Source organism: Apodemus sylvaticus, chromosome 17, assembly GCF_947179515.1.
Source record: "Apodemus sylvaticus chromosome 17, mApoSyl1.1, whole genome shotgun sequence".
Lineage (NCBI taxonomy): Eukaryota > Metazoa > Chordata > Mammalia > Rodentia > Muridae > Apodemus > Apodemus sylvaticus.
The window spans coordinates 51,330,436-51,347,952 of NC_067488.1; the positions used below are offsets into that span (position 1 = coordinate 51,330,436).

The 17,517-nt window shown below is 44.1% G+C and overlaps 1 protein-coding gene across 2 annotated transcripts; it reads right to left on the reverse strand.

Annotated features, from left to right (window-relative positions):
• Window positions 1–12,722: 12,722 nt before the first annotated feature.
• Window positions 12,723–17,060, reverse strand: LOC127667319 (cytochrome P450 2D3-like). 2 transcript variants are annotated; one of them, XM_052160316.1, is made up of 9 exons: window positions 16,872–17,060; window positions 15,804–15,975; window positions 15,345–15,497; window positions 15,102–15,262; window positions 14,266–14,442; window positions 13,974–14,115; window positions 13,564–13,751; window positions 13,001–13,142; window positions 12,723–12,901 (listed from the first exon to the last, which is right to left on the reverse strand). In XM_052160316.1, exons 1-9 carry the CDS (start codon window positions 17,058–17,060, stop codon window positions 12,723–12,725), a joined length of 1,503 nt encoding a protein of 500 aa, XP_052016276.1. The 2 variants fall into 2 exon arrangements, with proteins under 2 accessions (XP_052016276.1, XP_052016277.1); XM_052160317.1 differs by lacking the exon at window positions 15,345–15,497.
• Between the last annotated feature and the right edge of the window lie 457 nt (window positions 17,061–17,517).

Below are 17,517 nucleotides of genomic sequence, written 5' to 3' on the forward strand. Positions count from 1 at the left end.
TGGCACCATAGCTTGAGGTGGAGACAATTGCCTTTCCCAAGGCCTAATTTGTCCTGAAAGGAAACTTGCATGTGAGGAAGGACACCAGCATGGATGATGGTCAGTGTGGGATTAGGAAAACAATTTGCTCAGGTCACTGACAGACTCAGGCTGATGTGTTCCTCCTGGTTTGCTCCAGGACCCTTCCAGGGTAACTTCTGGTGCCTGATGGTTAAGCCTGCGAGTCAGTGCTGGGACAACCCATTCAGCCTCTCATCTCTACCTGTCTATGTCATACATGACATTATCGAAGTAAAGCAGTGGTGCTGACTGAGTACCCAGTGGGGGATGGACTGACTCAGACTGGATTATCTTGCACCAGGTAAATGAGTCCTTGTGAGGTAAGTGCACAGACAGCTGAGGGGTGTCACACACTGTGTGCTGTAATGGGTTTCCTCTCTGTCTGCAGCTCTTGGGAGAGGACCTGGATGCTCTGCTAAGCCTCTGCCTGTTGGCACTGTTAGCTTCCTTTCATTCTTAGTCCATGTCCCCTCAGCCATGTGAACAACTGTGGTCTGTCAGGATCATGTGACCTTAGGGGGACTGGGGTCTGGATCTTCATGTCAGCAGAACAGGTGTGCCATGTCCACAGCAGGAGTCTGGGACTGAGTCTGTGGCCATCAAGCATTGCTGCACCGGGACAGTGGTGCTCCCAGGTTTGCAATTCTCTGCAGTCATGTCTACAGGAAAATGATGGATGTCCTTTGGACTCCACTGGAAGAGGACAGGTGGAACCTGGGCATGTATGTCCTGGACTCTGTCCTGTGCACTGTTTATTGTCTTTCCTGCAATTTATCTGCCCCATTTCCTTGAAATCATGACCAACAGTGAGTCTCAGTGTCTTTTTACTCTCCCTAAACATTCTGGGAAGAGTGATGTGACTCACTTGGATGATTGTTACTCTGAGTGTTGCCTTACGAAATATTAGTTTGTGGAAAGGATGGCCAAGGTTGGCTATGCTATGGTGATGCTTCCCTCCCTGGATGACTCTTGTACATATCATGGTGTGAGGGCAACACAGAACTGTGGTCCATGGGCTGGTATCTGTAAAAACTTGAACCACAGAACCAACACTTGTAATGATGCACTTAGTAGGAAACAAAATGTAAAGTATTGAGAATCAACCTCAGAGATAACTCCTGGAGGAGAATTTGGGGTATTCCCACAATTTTGAGTATGAGCAAAACGGGGACTGCTGAGCAGGGACATGACACTGACCAACCTCCATTTCCACCTCTCATGCTTAAGAAGTAGTTTGGGTTGATAAAACTGTTCTCAGATCAAAATAGACTTCTGTTTGCAAAGAACATAGTCTGAGTGGCCCAGACTATCAAAGAACTAAAACCAAAAACATACAGGTCAGAGGTCACTTCCTGGCTGCTGAGATGCCTTGGTTGGTAAACACACTCTACCCAGGCCAACAGTCTAAGTTCAAGCTCTTGGAGCCACACAGTACTTCCACTTCTTCTGGTTGAACCAATACCCTCTTACCTCTGAATACACAGGTAGCACACAACCCTACATACACTGAAGAATAAAATAATAAATAAAAATAAATAAAACCCAAATGTTCTTTAACATGGTCACTGTTAAAAGGGGAGAAGAGAAAATATTCATGGGAGGAAGAAACTAATAGCAACCCAGAGGTCTGACAAGACAGTAACAATCAGAAATAAAATTGTATATCAGATATGTGAAGCATGCAGAAGCCAAAGGCTTGCAAAGACATTTGTGCAGAATGAACAGACAAACAGCTCACAAGCACATGAGCAATGCCCACTGTCAGTCATTATTAAGACAATGAGGCCACAACCCCACTTCGTGGTTCTATCAAATCAACCCTGGGAACAAAGGCTTCCAGGGGGCAGAGCTTGCAGAGCCTAGTGTATTCTTCATAGAATGCCAACCAGCACTGAGGACAACTGTACAGGAATTCCTCAAAAAAAAAACTAGTAAGGATGCTATCAATGAAAAGTTCTTCTGTGGGAAAACATACAGAAGGCAAAGAAGGCTCCTCCCCAAAGGGAAATTGGACATCCATGCCCACAGCTACATGGTTCACAATGTCCAAAGACAGGCAGACAAACAGAAAAGGGGACAGTAATGATCCCCTTTTCCATGGTTCCATGCTCCAAGACCACTCTAAGATGTCTGATAGCACGGAATTACAAAACATGCTGTGGTCTTCCAATGGGGCTGAAGGGAGAGGACATGTGTCTTAGAGTTTTATTGCTGTAAATAGACACCATGATTAAGAAAACTCTTAGAAAAAACACATTAAAATTGGGATGGCTTACATGTTCAGAGGTTTGGTCCATTATCATCAAGGAAGGAGCATGGCAGTGTCTGGGCAGGCATGGTGAAGGCAGAGCTGAAAGTCCTACATCTTAATCTGAAAGCTGCTAGCAGAATACTGGCTTTCAGTCAGCTAGGATGAGAGTCTTAAAGCCCACACCCACAGCGACACACGTACTCCAACATGGCCACACCTTCTAATAGAGCCACTCCCTGGGCCAAGCATATACAAGCCATCACATTCTACTCCCTGAACCATATAGGCTTGTTCAAACATTTGAGTCTATACCTATGTTTAGGTATGGAGCCATACCTAAGCATAGCATAATGCAAAATATATTTAGTCTACCTACAAAGGTCTCATAGTCTATAGCAGTCACAGCAATGTTAAAAGTCCAAAGTTCAAGGTCTCTTCTGAGATACCTCCAAACACTTAACTGTAATACCCAACACAATACAGGAAACCAGCTGGATAAACTCCAAAATCTGCATCTCCATGTCTGATGTAAAAGCAGTCTTCAGATATTCAACTCCTTTTTCATCTTTGTTGACTGTAACAAACTTATTTTTCCAGCTTCTTGTTTCAATGTCTGAGATGCACACATGGTCTTCTGGGCTCCTCCAAAGGACTGGTGTCACTTCTCCAGCTCTAAACTCAGGTTGATCCACTCCACTGCTGCTGCTGTTCTTGATGATCAGCCCATGGGACTGGCATCTCCAAATCACTGCAAGTCGGCTTTACCAATAGCTCCCATAGACTCTTGTCATGGTGCCAAGCCTCAAATCCCACGTGCATGACCCCTTCAGTCCTGGGCCATCTACTGCAACTGAGGCTACACCTTCACAGATGTCCTTGCACGGCTTCTTACAGTGCCAAGCCACAGCGGCTCTTAATGATCCACCCCTTCATGCCTTTAAAACCAGTATCACCTGGGCGACTCTTACACATTACCAAGTACAGTTGCTGCAGGAGGTACAGCCTTAGCTATCTCTGGAGAAAGCTTCTGTGCTCTCAAAAAAAGACTTCCTAGCCGATTTAACCTCAGTGATGCTCTTCTTAGTCACCACTAATTTCTTAGCTCCAGCTAAACAGCAACAATTTTTCCAGTAGTTCCTTTTATTCTAGACGCTAAAGCCAGTGCCACATGGCCAAAGCTACCGAGTGCTGCACCTTACAGTGGCTAGAACATCACCCTCTTGTTTGTTCTATTACAATATCACTAGCTCCTCTTTTCCTACTCACTCACTGCATAAAATTGGTTAATGTGGAAGTTGCTCTGTGGACTGACTTTGAACAAACAGATCTGCATGCCTGTCTACTAAGCAGTGGGACTAAAGGTTTGGTCCACCAAGCCTGGAATTAAGGTTTTCTTCACCCAGAATCTGTTCTGCTCTAGACTAGCCTTGAACTCAGAGATCTGATTGTCTTTGCTTCATGGGATTCAAGGCTTTTACAACCAAGCCTGGATATAAATTTAGCTGGGTGGGATCTTGCCCCAAGGTCAATATTCACAATTGAAATTAATTCAATTTAATATCCTTGAACACAGGATCCAGCTCCATTTCACCTCCTGGTACCACTTTAATACTCCAATCATAGATTTTATATTTTATTTCTCATCTTGCTATGCTTGTTTACAAGGCTCTTCATGAGACTTAACCAGAGAACAAAGTCTATGATGGGCATCTCTGAGACTTCCATTGTCAATGCAATTTATCTGAGCTTCATCACCTTAGTCTCAGGCAGACTCTTCAGACGAGGGCAAAATTTAGCCTCACTCTTCACCAAAATACCACAAAACACTCTCTAGACTACATATTAAAATCCTCCACTAAAACACCTTTTGCCAGGTCCTGACAGTTCAAATCACTCAGAGCTACAAAGTCCTTCATACTCCTACTGGGATGGCCCATTAAGCCTCACTTAAAATATTCCGTAGCTTTTCAAGAATCAAAGTCCTAAAATTCACATTCTTTCAAACATAAGCATGCTCAGGTCTATCACAGCAATACCCCTGTTCCTGGTACAACCTTCTGTCTTAGTTAGGGATTAACTGCTGTGAACAGATACCATGACCAAGGCAACTGTTATAAAGACAACATTTAATTGTGGCTGGCTTCTATCCTCAAAGTTCACTCCATTATCATCAAGGAGTGAACATGGCAGCATCCAAGCAGACATGGTACAGGAGGACTTCAGAGTTCTACACCTTTATCTGAAATAAAGCTGATAGCAGAATACTCACTTCCGGACAGCTAGTATTTAAGCCCAAACCCTCAGTGGCAGACCTACTTCAACAAGGCCACATGTCTTAAATATGCCATTCCCTGGACCTAGCATATACAAACCATTATTATGAAACATGCACACTCCTATTATGAATGGAACAAAGGATACCTGTGTGTTCTGTTGTGTCCTACCCATATTCCTCCATTTGTGTTGGTTCCTCTGGGTCCAGATGCCCCCCATGAGTTCTGCAAAATGTCAACAGGCACTGAGGACAACTGTACAGGAATTCCTCAACAAAACTACTAAGGATGATATCAATGAAAAGTTCTTCTGTGAGAATACATAGAGAAAGCAAAGGAGGCTCTTCCCCAAAGGGACATTGGACATCCATGCCCACAGCTACATGGTTCACAATGTCCAAAGACAGACAGACAGACAGACAGACAGACAGACAGACAGACAGATGGACAGTAGTGATCTCCTTTTCCATGGTTCCATGCTCCAAGACCACTCTATTAGGGCTGATAAAACTGAATTACAAAACATGCCGTGATTTTCCTATAGGGCTGAAGGGAGTGGGCATGTGTCTTAGTACCAGGAACCATTCTCACATAGATCTCTAAAGCCCCTCCTCTCAGCCATTTCTAGTCTGCTTTCTCTAGCCTGCTTTTAGAAGGAAATGTACTAGCTTAAAGATTAGCCAAGTAAGCTAGATGGTCAGTACATACAGAGATCACCCGATTGGGCTAGAACAAAAGAAGCTCACCTGTGGTTAGGTTACCATAGCAACTCCTTTCCACTTCACCTCCTCATGATCAATTTATCTTGCCAAGTTCCTACAGCAATCGCCAGCTTTCCCCCCGAGATTGTTCCCCAAATACAATGACTTTCCGCTTCACCCCTCCCTACATCTTGCTTGCTCCCTTTAAATTGCCTTGTGTAAAAAATAGAATTTGACAGCTTGATTAGAATACTGCCTTGCTATCTATCTCTCACATCTCTTGCCTCTCTCCTTCTCTTAGGTGGTCCAGGGACCCTGTTGACTGTTCTGTGAGCCAGGACAAGTTAGGGTTTTACTGCTGTGAACAGACACCATGACCAAGGAAACTCTAATAAAGAACAACATTTAATTGGGGTATTTTACAGGTTCAGAGGTCTAGTACATTGTCATCAAGGCAGCAGCATGGTAGTATCTGGGCAAGCATAGTGCAGGCAGAGCTGAGAATTCTACATCTTCATCTGAGATCTGTTAGAGGGACATTGGCTACCAGTCAGCTAGGATGAGGGTCGTAATGCCCACACCCACAGTGACACACCTACTGCAACAAGGCCGCACTTTCTAATAGTGCCACTCCCTGGGGCAAGCATATATAAACCATAAGATTCTATTCACTGGACCCCATAGGCTTGTTCAAACACATGAGTCTATGGGGGCCATACCTAAACATAGCATAATGCAAAATACATTAATTAGGACATCTTCAAAGTTCTCCAAAATTCCATTGGAGTTCTCTCCAATGTTAAAGGCTCAAAGTTCTAAATCCCTTCTGAGATTCATCCAATCACTTCACTTTAATGGGTTTTTTTGTTTGGTTTTTTGGTTTTTGGTTTTTTTGTTTTTGTTTTTGTTTTTGTTTTGTTTTGTTTTGTTTTGTCTTTTGATGTTGTTGACATTGCTGATCAAATAATTCATGGCTTACGGCCAGTATTTCCATCTTGGTCAAGCTTCCAGAATGGCTTATATAGCTTGATCATACTAGCCCTTCTTGTTCTTGCAATACTTTATTCCTGGACATTGTAATAAAACTTGCCTTGTAGAACATCATGATGTTGATGGACAAAATACATGGTTTGAAATTAAAAATGGACCCCCAAACAGAGTTATTAATTGAACAGGCTGACAATCAAAGACAGTTAAGATTCTGCACAGTTCCTTACAAATCTAAGACAGAAATCCATTGCTTTTGAAAATGCATATTCAAAGACAGGTAAGTAAGGCATTCTTGTCAGAACAGCCTAATACAGACTCAGTCTTGTTTATGAAATTAAAATAGGGAGATGTGGAGAGCTTTGGGGGCTGCTTCTAAAAATTTGGCAAGTACTTGTCCCTCTGCTCAAAGAAATAGACTCGGAATATTCCTATTTGGGCTAAGACAAAGCTCATGATAAACTCAGCTGAGGAATGTGTGGCATTCCTTTTATCTTGGTCATCCTGATAGGCCCCAGAAACAGTGACCAGGGAGCTTTGTTTATTGCCTTGTTTGATTTCTTTGTTTAATATTTTGTTTTATTACTTTGTCTTTGATCTAAGAACTGGCCATAATCTCTGCAAGTACTTAAAATGGTATAAAAGCTGACTGGGAAAAATAAACCCGCTTCAGCCTCATTCCTGGCTGGAGTCATGTTATAATGTTGTCTAATTGTCTTTTCCCCCCCAAATCTCACTTCCTCCCTTGAGACCCTGTTGACTGACTGAGATGACTCGGTCCCTCCCTTACTTCAATTCAATATTCTTGAACACAGGATTCACCTCCATTTCAAGCCCTGGTGCCCCTTTAATACTCAAACCATATATATTATGTTTTTCTTCTCTCAGTTTGCTATGCTTGATTAATCTGCTCTTCATGGGACTTAAACTGAGAACAAAGTTTCTGCTGGGCTCTTTTAAGATTTCCCTCATCAATGTAATTAATATAAATCTACCTTGGCCTCAGATAGACTCATCAGACAAGGACTCACCAAATACCACAAAAACAGTTTCTAGGCCAATACTGACATTCTTCTCCACTAAAACATCTTGGGCTAGGATTGCATAATAAAAATCAATATGAGCAACAAAGTTGTTTTATATTCTTACTAGGATGGCCCATTAATCCCCACTTAAAACACTCCATTGCTTTCCAAATCCACAGTCCCCAAATACACATTCTTCCAGACAAAACCATGGTCAGGCCTATCACAGCAATACCCCACTCCTGGTAACAATTTCTGTCTTAGTTAGGGCTTTACTGCTCTGAACAGACTTCATGACTAAGGCAAACCTCATACAGAAAAACATTTAATGCTGGGCAGTGATGGTGCATGCCTTTAATCCCAGCACTTGGGAGACAGAGGCAGGCGGATTTCTGAGTTCAAGGCCAGCCTGGTCTACAAAGTGAGTTCCAGGACAACCAGGGCTACCCTGTCTCGAAAAAAACAAACAAACAAAAAAAAAACAAAACAACAAAAAAAAAACACATTTAATTGGTCTTGTTTACAGGTTCAGAAGATTAGACAATTATCATCAAAGTGGGAGCAAGGCAGCATCTGGGAAGGCATGAGACAGGCAGAGCTGAAATTTGTTTTCCCTGCCTTCTCCAAGGGAATGTCCCCATCCCCCAAATACCAACCCCAACAGACCTCCCCCCATGCTGAAGTCTCAAGTCTCTTTTCCCACTGAGACCAGACCAGGCAGTCTTCTGCTGTATATGTATTAGGGGCCTCATGTCAGCTGTTGTATGCTGCCTGGTGGGTGGATCAGTATCTGAGCAATCTCGGGAGTCCAGGTTAGTTTATATTGCTGGTTTTCTATACAGTTGCTCTTCTCCTCAGCTTCTTCCAGCTTTTCCCTAATTTAACAACAGGGGACACCAACTTTTCTCCATTCATTGGGTATAAATATCTGTATCTGACTCTTTCATCTGCTTGTTAGGGCTTTTATAGACAGTCAGGCTAGACTCCTGTTTGTAAGCACTCCATAATATCAGTAATTGTGTCAGGCTTGGGGCCTCCCTGTGAGCTGGCTCCCAATTTGGGCCTATCACTGGACCTCCTTTCCCTCAGGCTCTTCTCCATTTTTGTCCCTGCAGTTCTTTCAGACAGGAACAATTCTTGATCAGAGTTTTTAACTGTGGGATGACAAACTCAACAGTCTACTTGATGCTTTCTTTCTACTAGAGGTGGACTCTGTGAGTTCCCTTTCATCAATGTAGGGGATTTCATCTAAGGTCCCTCCCTTTGAGTACTGAGTGTCTCTCACCTCCCAAGTCTTTGGCATATTCTAGAGGGTACCTCCATCTCCTGCCTCTTGACTATGCCTGTTTCCATTCTGTCTACTGGCCCTCAGAGATTCTGTCCTATTCCACACCCAATATACAATCAGGTGCCCCTCTTCCTCAAACTGTCCCCTTTCCCACTCCAATCCCTCCCTCACTTCCCCCTCCTGTGATTGCTTTCTTCTCTCTCCCAAGTGGGATTGAGGCATTTTTACTTGGGCCTTTTACCTTGTTAAGCTTCTTGAGTTCTGTGGATTGTATCCTGGGTATTTGGTAGTTTTTTTTTTTACTAATATCCATTTATTAGTGAGTAAACATCATGCATGTTCTTTTGGGTCAGAAATACCTTACTCTGGATGATATTTTCTAGTTCTATCCATTTGCCTGCAAAACTCACGATGTCCTTTTTCTTAATAGCTGAGTAGTATACCATTGTTTAAATGGACAACATATTCTGTATGCATCTGTTGTGGAAATGTGGGTGGTTTCCAGCTTCTGGCTATCACAAACAAGGCCTCTAGGAACATAGTGGAACACATGCCCCTGTGGCATGGTGGGGCATCTTTTGGGTACATGCCCAAGAGTCATATAGCTGGCTCTTCCAGTAGATCTATTTACAATTTACTGAGGAACCTCCAGATTTATTTCTACAGTGGTTGTACCAGTTTGTAATCCCATCAGCAGCAAAGGAGTGTTCCTCTTTCTCCATATCCTCGCCAACATGTGCTGTCACCTGAGGTTTTGATCCTAGCCATTCTGAATCATGTAAGGTGGAATCTCTGGGTTGTTTTAATGTGTATTTCCCTGATCACTAAGGATGTTCAACATTTCTTGAAATGCTTCTCAGCAATTTGAGATTTCTTTGTTGTGAATTCTATGTTTACTTCTATACTCCATTTTTCAATTCAGTTGTTTGGTTTCTTGGTGGTTAGCTTCTTAAGTTCTTCATATATTTTGGATATTAGACCTCTATCAGATGTGGGGTTTATGAAGATTTTTTCCCAACCTTTAGGTTGCCGATAAGGCCCATACCTAAACATAATAAACGCAATTTACAGAAAACCAAGAGCCAATGTCAAATTAAATAGAAAGATACTTGAAGCAATCCCAGTAAAATCAGGAACAAGACAAGGATGCCCAATCTTGCCATATCTATTCAATATAGTAGTCCACATACTAGCTAGAGAAACAAGATGAGAAAAGGAGATAAAGTGGATATGAATTAGAAAAGTAGAAGTCAAGGTATCACTATTTGCAGATGATATGATAGTATACATAAGGACCCCAAAAATTCTTTCAGAGAACTTCTCCAGCTGACAAACAACTTCAGCAAAGTGGCTGGATACAAAATTAACTCAAATAAATCAGTAGCTTTCCTTTATATAAATGATAAACAGGCAGAGTCAGAAATTAAAGAAACAACACCCTTTACAATAGTCATAATCTGAATGACAATAGCTTCAAGTCTCTCAAAAAAGAAATTGAATGTCTTAGAAAATAGAGATATCTCCTATGTTCATGGATTGGCAGAATTAACATAGTAAAAATAGCCATCTTACCGAAAGCAATCTACACACTCAAAGCAATGTCCATCAAAATCCCAACACAATTCCTCAAAGACATGAAAAGAACAATTCTCAAATTCATCTGGAAAAGCAAAAAACCTAGAATAGATAAAACAATTCTTAACAATAAAAGAAATTCTGCAGGAATCACCATCCCTGACATCAAGCTACACTACAGAACAATAGTGATAAAAACTGCATTGTATTGGTACAGAGACAGACATGTTGATCAATGGAATAGAATTGAAGACTCAGAAATAAAACTGAATACTTACAGACACTTGGTCTTTGAAAAAGAACCCAAAACTATACAATAGAAAAAAGAAAACATCTTCAATAAATGGTACTGTTCCAAAAGGTAGTCTTTAATATAATATAATATAATATAATATAATATAATATAATATAATATAATATAATATAATATAATAATATAATATAATATAATATAATATAATAATAAGATATAATATATCTTATATTAACCACCATAACCAACTGAGATTAGGAAGGAGGCCTCCTACTGAAACCTGCCATCTGGTCCTCATTAAAGGACGCAAGGCTGTCTCTTGTTTTTCTCCCTGAGTTGAGCTCCTGCGTGTTCTCTGAGTCTGGATGCTGTGAGATGCCAGAGTTCTCTAGGAAGGCTTGCCTCCTAGTTTCAGTCCTCTTCTTCCTCCATTACCCACCCAGTACTGATTCAATGGAGGGCATCAGAAATGGAGCTGACTCCACAGGAGGTGTGTACGCTGGTTATTGAGCATAAGGCATAAGTGTCCAGTGAACCCCTGCTCCAAGGGGCATGATCATGAGCCACTCATCATAAAGGCCACATTCACAGCTTTAAGGAGCTAAACAACATTACCTCAGACTAGTGTAATACTTTCCAGTACCATTAAAAACAGGGAAGAGGAGTGCTGTAGAGATCATTCAGCAATGAAGAGCACTGGCTTCCCTTCCAGTGGACCAAGGCTTCACTCCCAGCACCCACAGGATGATTTACAAAAAAAAAACCTCAAGTCTCTCGGGATATTATACTCTATTCTGTCCTCTGTGCACACTGCATGCATGAAGGTATGGATATACAATAACAATAAAGGGGAGAGGTGGAATGAAGGTCAGTGTGTGGTAAAAATATGTGATTATTTCTGTAGGTACACAAGGGGTTTTGTGAAATATACTTTCCCCAGCATGGGGAGTGTTTGGTCCTGTTCATTCTACAAATCATTGTCTGACTAGAGGTGAGCTGTGGGAGCAACTTCCTTACGATTCCTATTGAAATAGAGCCCATGGGAGGACATTTTCTTTTTCAGAAAGGCAAAATCAAAATCAGTGTCTGGCCGGGCGGTGGTGGCGCACGCCTGTAATCCCAGCACTCTGGGAGGCAGAGGCAGGCGGATTTCTGAGTTCGAGGCCAGGCTGGTCTACAGAGTGAGTTCCAGGACAGCCAGGGATACACAGAGAAATGCTGTCTCAAAATAAAACCAAATCCAAAAAAACAAAAATAAAAACAAAAACAAAAAAATCAGTGTTTGCACACAACTGTGTTACAAGGCAGGCCATTCAGATCAGGGTCTTGGGATGCTGCAGGCTGTCTGGCCTCAGATTATATGGAGTCTAAAATGAGCCTTGTGGAGTATCATATGCTTTAGAACTGTCCTCTCTGGCCCTACCAATCCCACATACTTTCAAGACTCCAAAATACTTGAAATTTCCTAGTGAGTAGCATCTAGTACATTTGTCATACATGGTTGTAGGGAGGACTCTTTTTGTTTTAAATGGGTGTTTCCAGACAGAACAGTAAGACCCTGCCAGTCTTTGTGGAGTCTGATATGTCCTCTTTTGCTAAAGTAGATTTCTTCCATATCCTTTGACTCCAACTAGCCTGAGTATGAAGACAGCTGCATTTCTAGTTGTGAGAGCTGTCTTAACCACCATTTGTGGGTCTTCAAGTTCTTGGGGACCTATGTCAACATTATCACCAGAACAAGAATTGTGCTGATTTCCAGCACAGCCACTCACACTTTCAGCACAGTAACCCTTGAGAATGACTTCTGTGTACAGTCTATGACCAACCCAGCAGCTGTTGCTAGGTCTTTTAGTGTGATATAGGGTCAGCCAGGAAACATCAGGACAACTGTCTCTCCTCCTACTTTATCTGGATGCTTCCCTCTCTTGTCCATTTCATTCCCTTCCCCTTCCTACCTCCAGCACTCCAAGATGACCATGAACTCCTCCCCTTTCTGAGAAGGGTCTCATTAAGTAGTCCAATCTATATAGCACATGTGGGCCTTGAACTTGCCATCTTCTTGCCTCGTCTTCCAATGTGCTTTACTGAAGGCCACTGATCCTGGATTAATAAACACTATTCTCACCACATTAAAGTTTTTCATAGATTGAAATGGGACAGAGGGTCAAGAAGGATTGTAGACTGTTGTCTTCGGACACTATTGAGACAAGGTTGGGAATTGGACCAAGAATCTGAGTTGCAGACACAGAACTTGTTTATTGGACAACAATCACCTCAAACTGTGGAGGAGGATGGAGATACTGCCCCAGCTAGCGAACCACTGCACAGAGCTGGTAGGGCTCTGGAGTAACTGGTATTCCATAGATGCCACGGTCGCTGGGCCTGGGTTGTCCAGCAGGCACTGTGAAGCTAAAGCGCTGCAGGAGGCAGGTGAAGAAGAGGAAGAGTTCCATGCGGGCCAGGGGCTCCCCCAGGCATGCTCTGCGGCCTGTGGGTGGGAGAAGGTTCAGTCAGTCTGGGACCTGATTGGGGCTCCACCCTTCAAGGCACCCTGAGGACAGACAGGCAGCCAGGCCTCCCCAGGCACCTGCAGAGAAAGGCATGAAGGCCTCATGCTTCACAAAGTGGCCCTGGGCATCCAGGAAGTGTTCAGGATGGAAGCGGAGGGGCTTCTCCCAGACAGTCTCATCCTTCAGCACGGAGGACAGGTTGAGAATGAGGGTCGTCCCCTGGCAGGAGGCACACGGTGTGAACATGGACTGGGTGAGGCTTACTGGACCATAGTCACCAAGTTCACAGGCACAGGCTCTGCCACACATAGTTCATGCTGCCTTCTACTCACCTGTAGAAGATTCTCAGCTTTCATTAATATGAAGACATTGATATGTGATAAGTGACATATGTACACACACTGCCACCTGTATTTGTAAGTAGTGGCTGTTACAACCACTCCTGCCATATTTTATGTTGTTTGCCTTTCAAGCTGAAGACAGTTATTGATCTTGTTTCTTTTCCCACACTTATTCAGGGGAAGTTGGTTCTGTTGATTTGAGAATTGGGTTTCCTAAACTCCAGTCCTCCATAACTGTGTAGATCAGGACAGTGGCTAGCTAGTAATACTGACTAGACATTGGAGGGACTCAGGCCTACCTTAGGGATAAGGAAGCCCTGAACTTCAATGTCACGGGATGTCATGTGTGGCAAAGTCATTGCGGCAACGGCTGCAAAGCGCTGCACCTCATGAATGACAGCATTGGTGTAGGGCATGCAGGCCTGGTCTGCCATCTCTGGACGCCGCACCTGCCCTATGACTTTGTCAATTTCCTGTTGTACTCGGCCTGGAAAGACAGCATCCCCTCAGTTAAGGAAACCCAACATGGTGCTCCTGGTCCCTCAACTACCTCTCTGTAAAGGGCTGGCTCCATGGGAAAAAGATGGCCATCATCCTTATAGGAGTCTGGTTTAAACATTCACTGGGAGACACAAGTGTCCCAAGTTAGCTTAAGGAGTGTGCCGCTACCCTCCTCCTCCTCCTCTTTGCCCATCCACATCAGTCTCACGCTGCACATTTGGATGCAGGATCATGAGCAGCAGGGACCAGGACAGAGTGGAAGAGGTGGTCACAATCCCAGCACCCAAAAGGTCAAGGATAATCAGACGTAGATTTGCTTCATTGAAGGTACTCTCAGGGTTCCACTTTGCCTAGAACAGAGCAGAAGAGCAGACTCAGTGTAGAGACTGGAGCGCCCCATAATTCCCTCATGATAACTCCAGGTGGTTACATAACCTCCTGATAACCCAGTGTCTCTAGGTTAGTCACAACACAGTGGACACAAGATCCCATAGTCTCACCTTCTCCATCTCAGCCAGAAAGGCATCGGTCAGGTCTCGAGGTGGCTGGTCAGGGTCCCAGGTCCTCTTGTGCTCAGTCACCAGCTTATCCACTATGGTGAAAAATGCCTTTCTTCCAGAAAAGATTTTGTCATAAACCCCTGGGATGCTCAGGAGAATTGGGAATGTGTTCAGCACCTGTAACAGTCATAGAATGTTCTAGGCTTTCCTGTTCCCTTTAATTTAATGAGTTGTATAAATAAGATTTCCAGTAATAATCTTCATTATTATTCCAATATGTGTTCATGTGTACATGATGTGGGGAGAACTATTGCCATAATAAAGATGTTGAAGTCTGGGATAAACATACAATCAGTTCTCTCACCTTAGTATATTGGTTGAGAAATGACGCTTAAGTGCCCTGCTTGCCTGGCAAGCTATGTACACACTGATCATGCCTCCAGCTCATGGGTACATTAGCTTAGTGTTGACTTAGCCAGTCTCAGTTCCAGAATCTTCTATGATGGACACAGGCCATATTTGTTCCCACCCATCACCTGATTCCTCCTTAGTAGAACTTAGTAGAACTAAGAACCTTCAGCCTCTAGCAGCTCCATGGGGGAAATTTCATAGGCCTTGGTGGCTTCCCTGTGGGCAGAGACCCAGGTTCTCACCTTCTAGAGGGTCTGACCTTGGCCCACTTCTTCCCACCCATTGCTGCAGACTTGTCACACTTCAAGCTCCTACTCCGGAGGTTGACACTTCTAGAGGTCTCCTTTCCAAATCTCATCTATAGGTTCCTCTTGAAAAATGAACAGCACAGCAGTTGCTCTGCAGGCTAACCTTGAGCCTCCTACCTCAGCGATGAAGCCAATTCTCTTTCCCATGCTTTTATTCAATACTTTTAGCATCTTGATCATGTCAGGGTCTCCATCCTCAAAGCGATGAGCAAAAACGAGAGAGGCAATCACATTGCACAGGGCTTTGTCCAAGAGGGCATAAGGATTGAGGGGACTCCCTGGGAGTGGAGTGGGCAAGGAAAAGTCAGGATATTGTTCCCACCTCCCTGTCCCCACTTGCAGCCCACATCCATTACCCACCTGCCTGGGCAGTGAAGGCATCACAGAGGTGGCCAGCCTCTTCTGTCACCCACTGCTCCAGCGATTTCTTGCCCAGGCCGAAGTTGCGAAGGGTGGACACAGTGAATCTCCTCTGCTCTTGCCACGCAGGCCCATAAGGTGCAAGGATCACACCTGTAGGCACATCCGTGTGTAACCAAATATACATGCCTGTCCTTCCCTCTCCCCACTTCTTTTTTATTCTCATCTGGGAGATGTTATCTCCCAGATAACAGGGATCAGCATTCCCCATAACTGTTCCCTTCACCGCAAACAGATCTCTGTCTCCCTCCAGCATGTTAAGGAGGCTCCACAATGAATTTCAGGGACTTTTTCTATGGCACTCTTATCTCCATTACCACCTGCATCATGCACTGATCTTCTGCTCACTGCCCCCCATGTCAAGCTATGTCTCATCTCTGCCCCCAGACAGTATTTTGCCTTTAGCTTTGGAATCACAGTCTCTGTCATGAAAGATGGGCATTTCAGGGCGGTCAGCAGTGTCCTCCCCACAGGTCACCAGCACTTCCTGCACTGCCTTCAGTCCGTTGACCACGACCATGGGCTTCCAGGCCATCTGCAGACTGAACACAGCACCATAGCGGTTTTGAAGCTGCAGTAGAGGGACAAAGCACAGAAGAAGTGGAGGTCACCAAAGATCATGCAACCAGGCTCACTGAGCAAACATGGATAAGTGTTGAGTGAGCACATGTGAGTACAGTGTGTATGTGTGTATGTAAAGCTGTTGGTTTGTATTCCCATGCATGTTTGTGAAGGTATATGTGCACAAGTATGTACGTGTGTGTGTGTGTGTGTGTGTGTGTGTGTGTGTGTGTGTATGTGTGTGTGTGTGTGTGTGTGGTGTGGGGGGGGGGGCTCTGGGTCTCTGGATGTCTTGCATTTTTTTGACCATTGATCCTCATGTATCCTGGGAAAATGCTCTTCACTGAGCTCCATCCCCAGCCTAAGGATGCCTACCACTGTGGCATCTTATGTTTTAAGTTCAGCAGAGGAATCACAGAAGATTTGATGTCCCAGTTGTAACCTTACAAGAGCCAGAAAACTGCCTTGGGGCCACATAGCATTTCATCACACATCAAGAAATTCTGGTTCCTCGACATGGGCAGTGAGTCCAGAGAGCACACAACAGTAAGAGATTCAGGTAGGCATAGACCCTCTCTGAACTAGGTTTCCTGACTGATACTATTTCCTATACTAAATCTCTTGCCATAGTAAGACCTCCTCTTTGACAGGACCATGAGAGACTTGGAACATCTGTGTCTGCTGCCCTATCCAACTAGACTGGAGCCTGCTCTCACATCTTGCTTCACCACCTGAACTTTGACACTCAAAACTTTGCCCCAGAAATTCCTAGTGACCACCACCAAAAATTATAAAGTCTGTCCCCTCTTGGGGACCCAGATCCCTGTTTGACCTGTGGTTCCACACCCACTATGTGCTGCTATGGACACCATAACCTCAGTTACCATCCACCACTAAGTCACTCACCTTGTACAGGCTGTATGGCATATTATCTAGATCCACCTGCAGCAGGTTACCCAGCACAGGCCATGGCACAGGGCCCGGTGGGTAGCGGGAAGACCAGCACTGTCGCCGGTGCATCAGATCCACCAGTAATATGAAGATGACTGTGAATATGGCCACAGGCCACAGGTCAGTCCCAGACAGCAGCTCCATGACCACCCCACTGCTGCCCAGGGTTCCCACAGGCAATGACCAACACTCAACACAACACCTAGGATCAGGAAGTACCAAGCTTGGATCCTGCCACCTTATAAAGGAGTGCCAGTCTTGCCCTTTTTCCTCTGTGTCCAGCCCCAATCCTGTGTTTTCTTTGGCCAAGTGTAGGGAGGGATCAATGATGTTCGGTCCTGTCCAGGAACTGAGCATGCTGAATCTGCTGGGCTGAGCGTGGTAGGCAGATGTCCAGTGGACTCTTGCTTCAAGATGGATGATATGACCATCACCTGCAGGAAAAGCATCTGGTGAGGTACATATTCAAAGCTTTGTGGGCTTGATGGTATCACCTCACAGAGGAATGAGACCTCCTAGAACTTCATGGAGCAGGGTTGTTTTTTTTTTTTTTTTTGGCAGGCTATGAGGGCTAACTGGCATAGAGTCAATGGCTTATGTG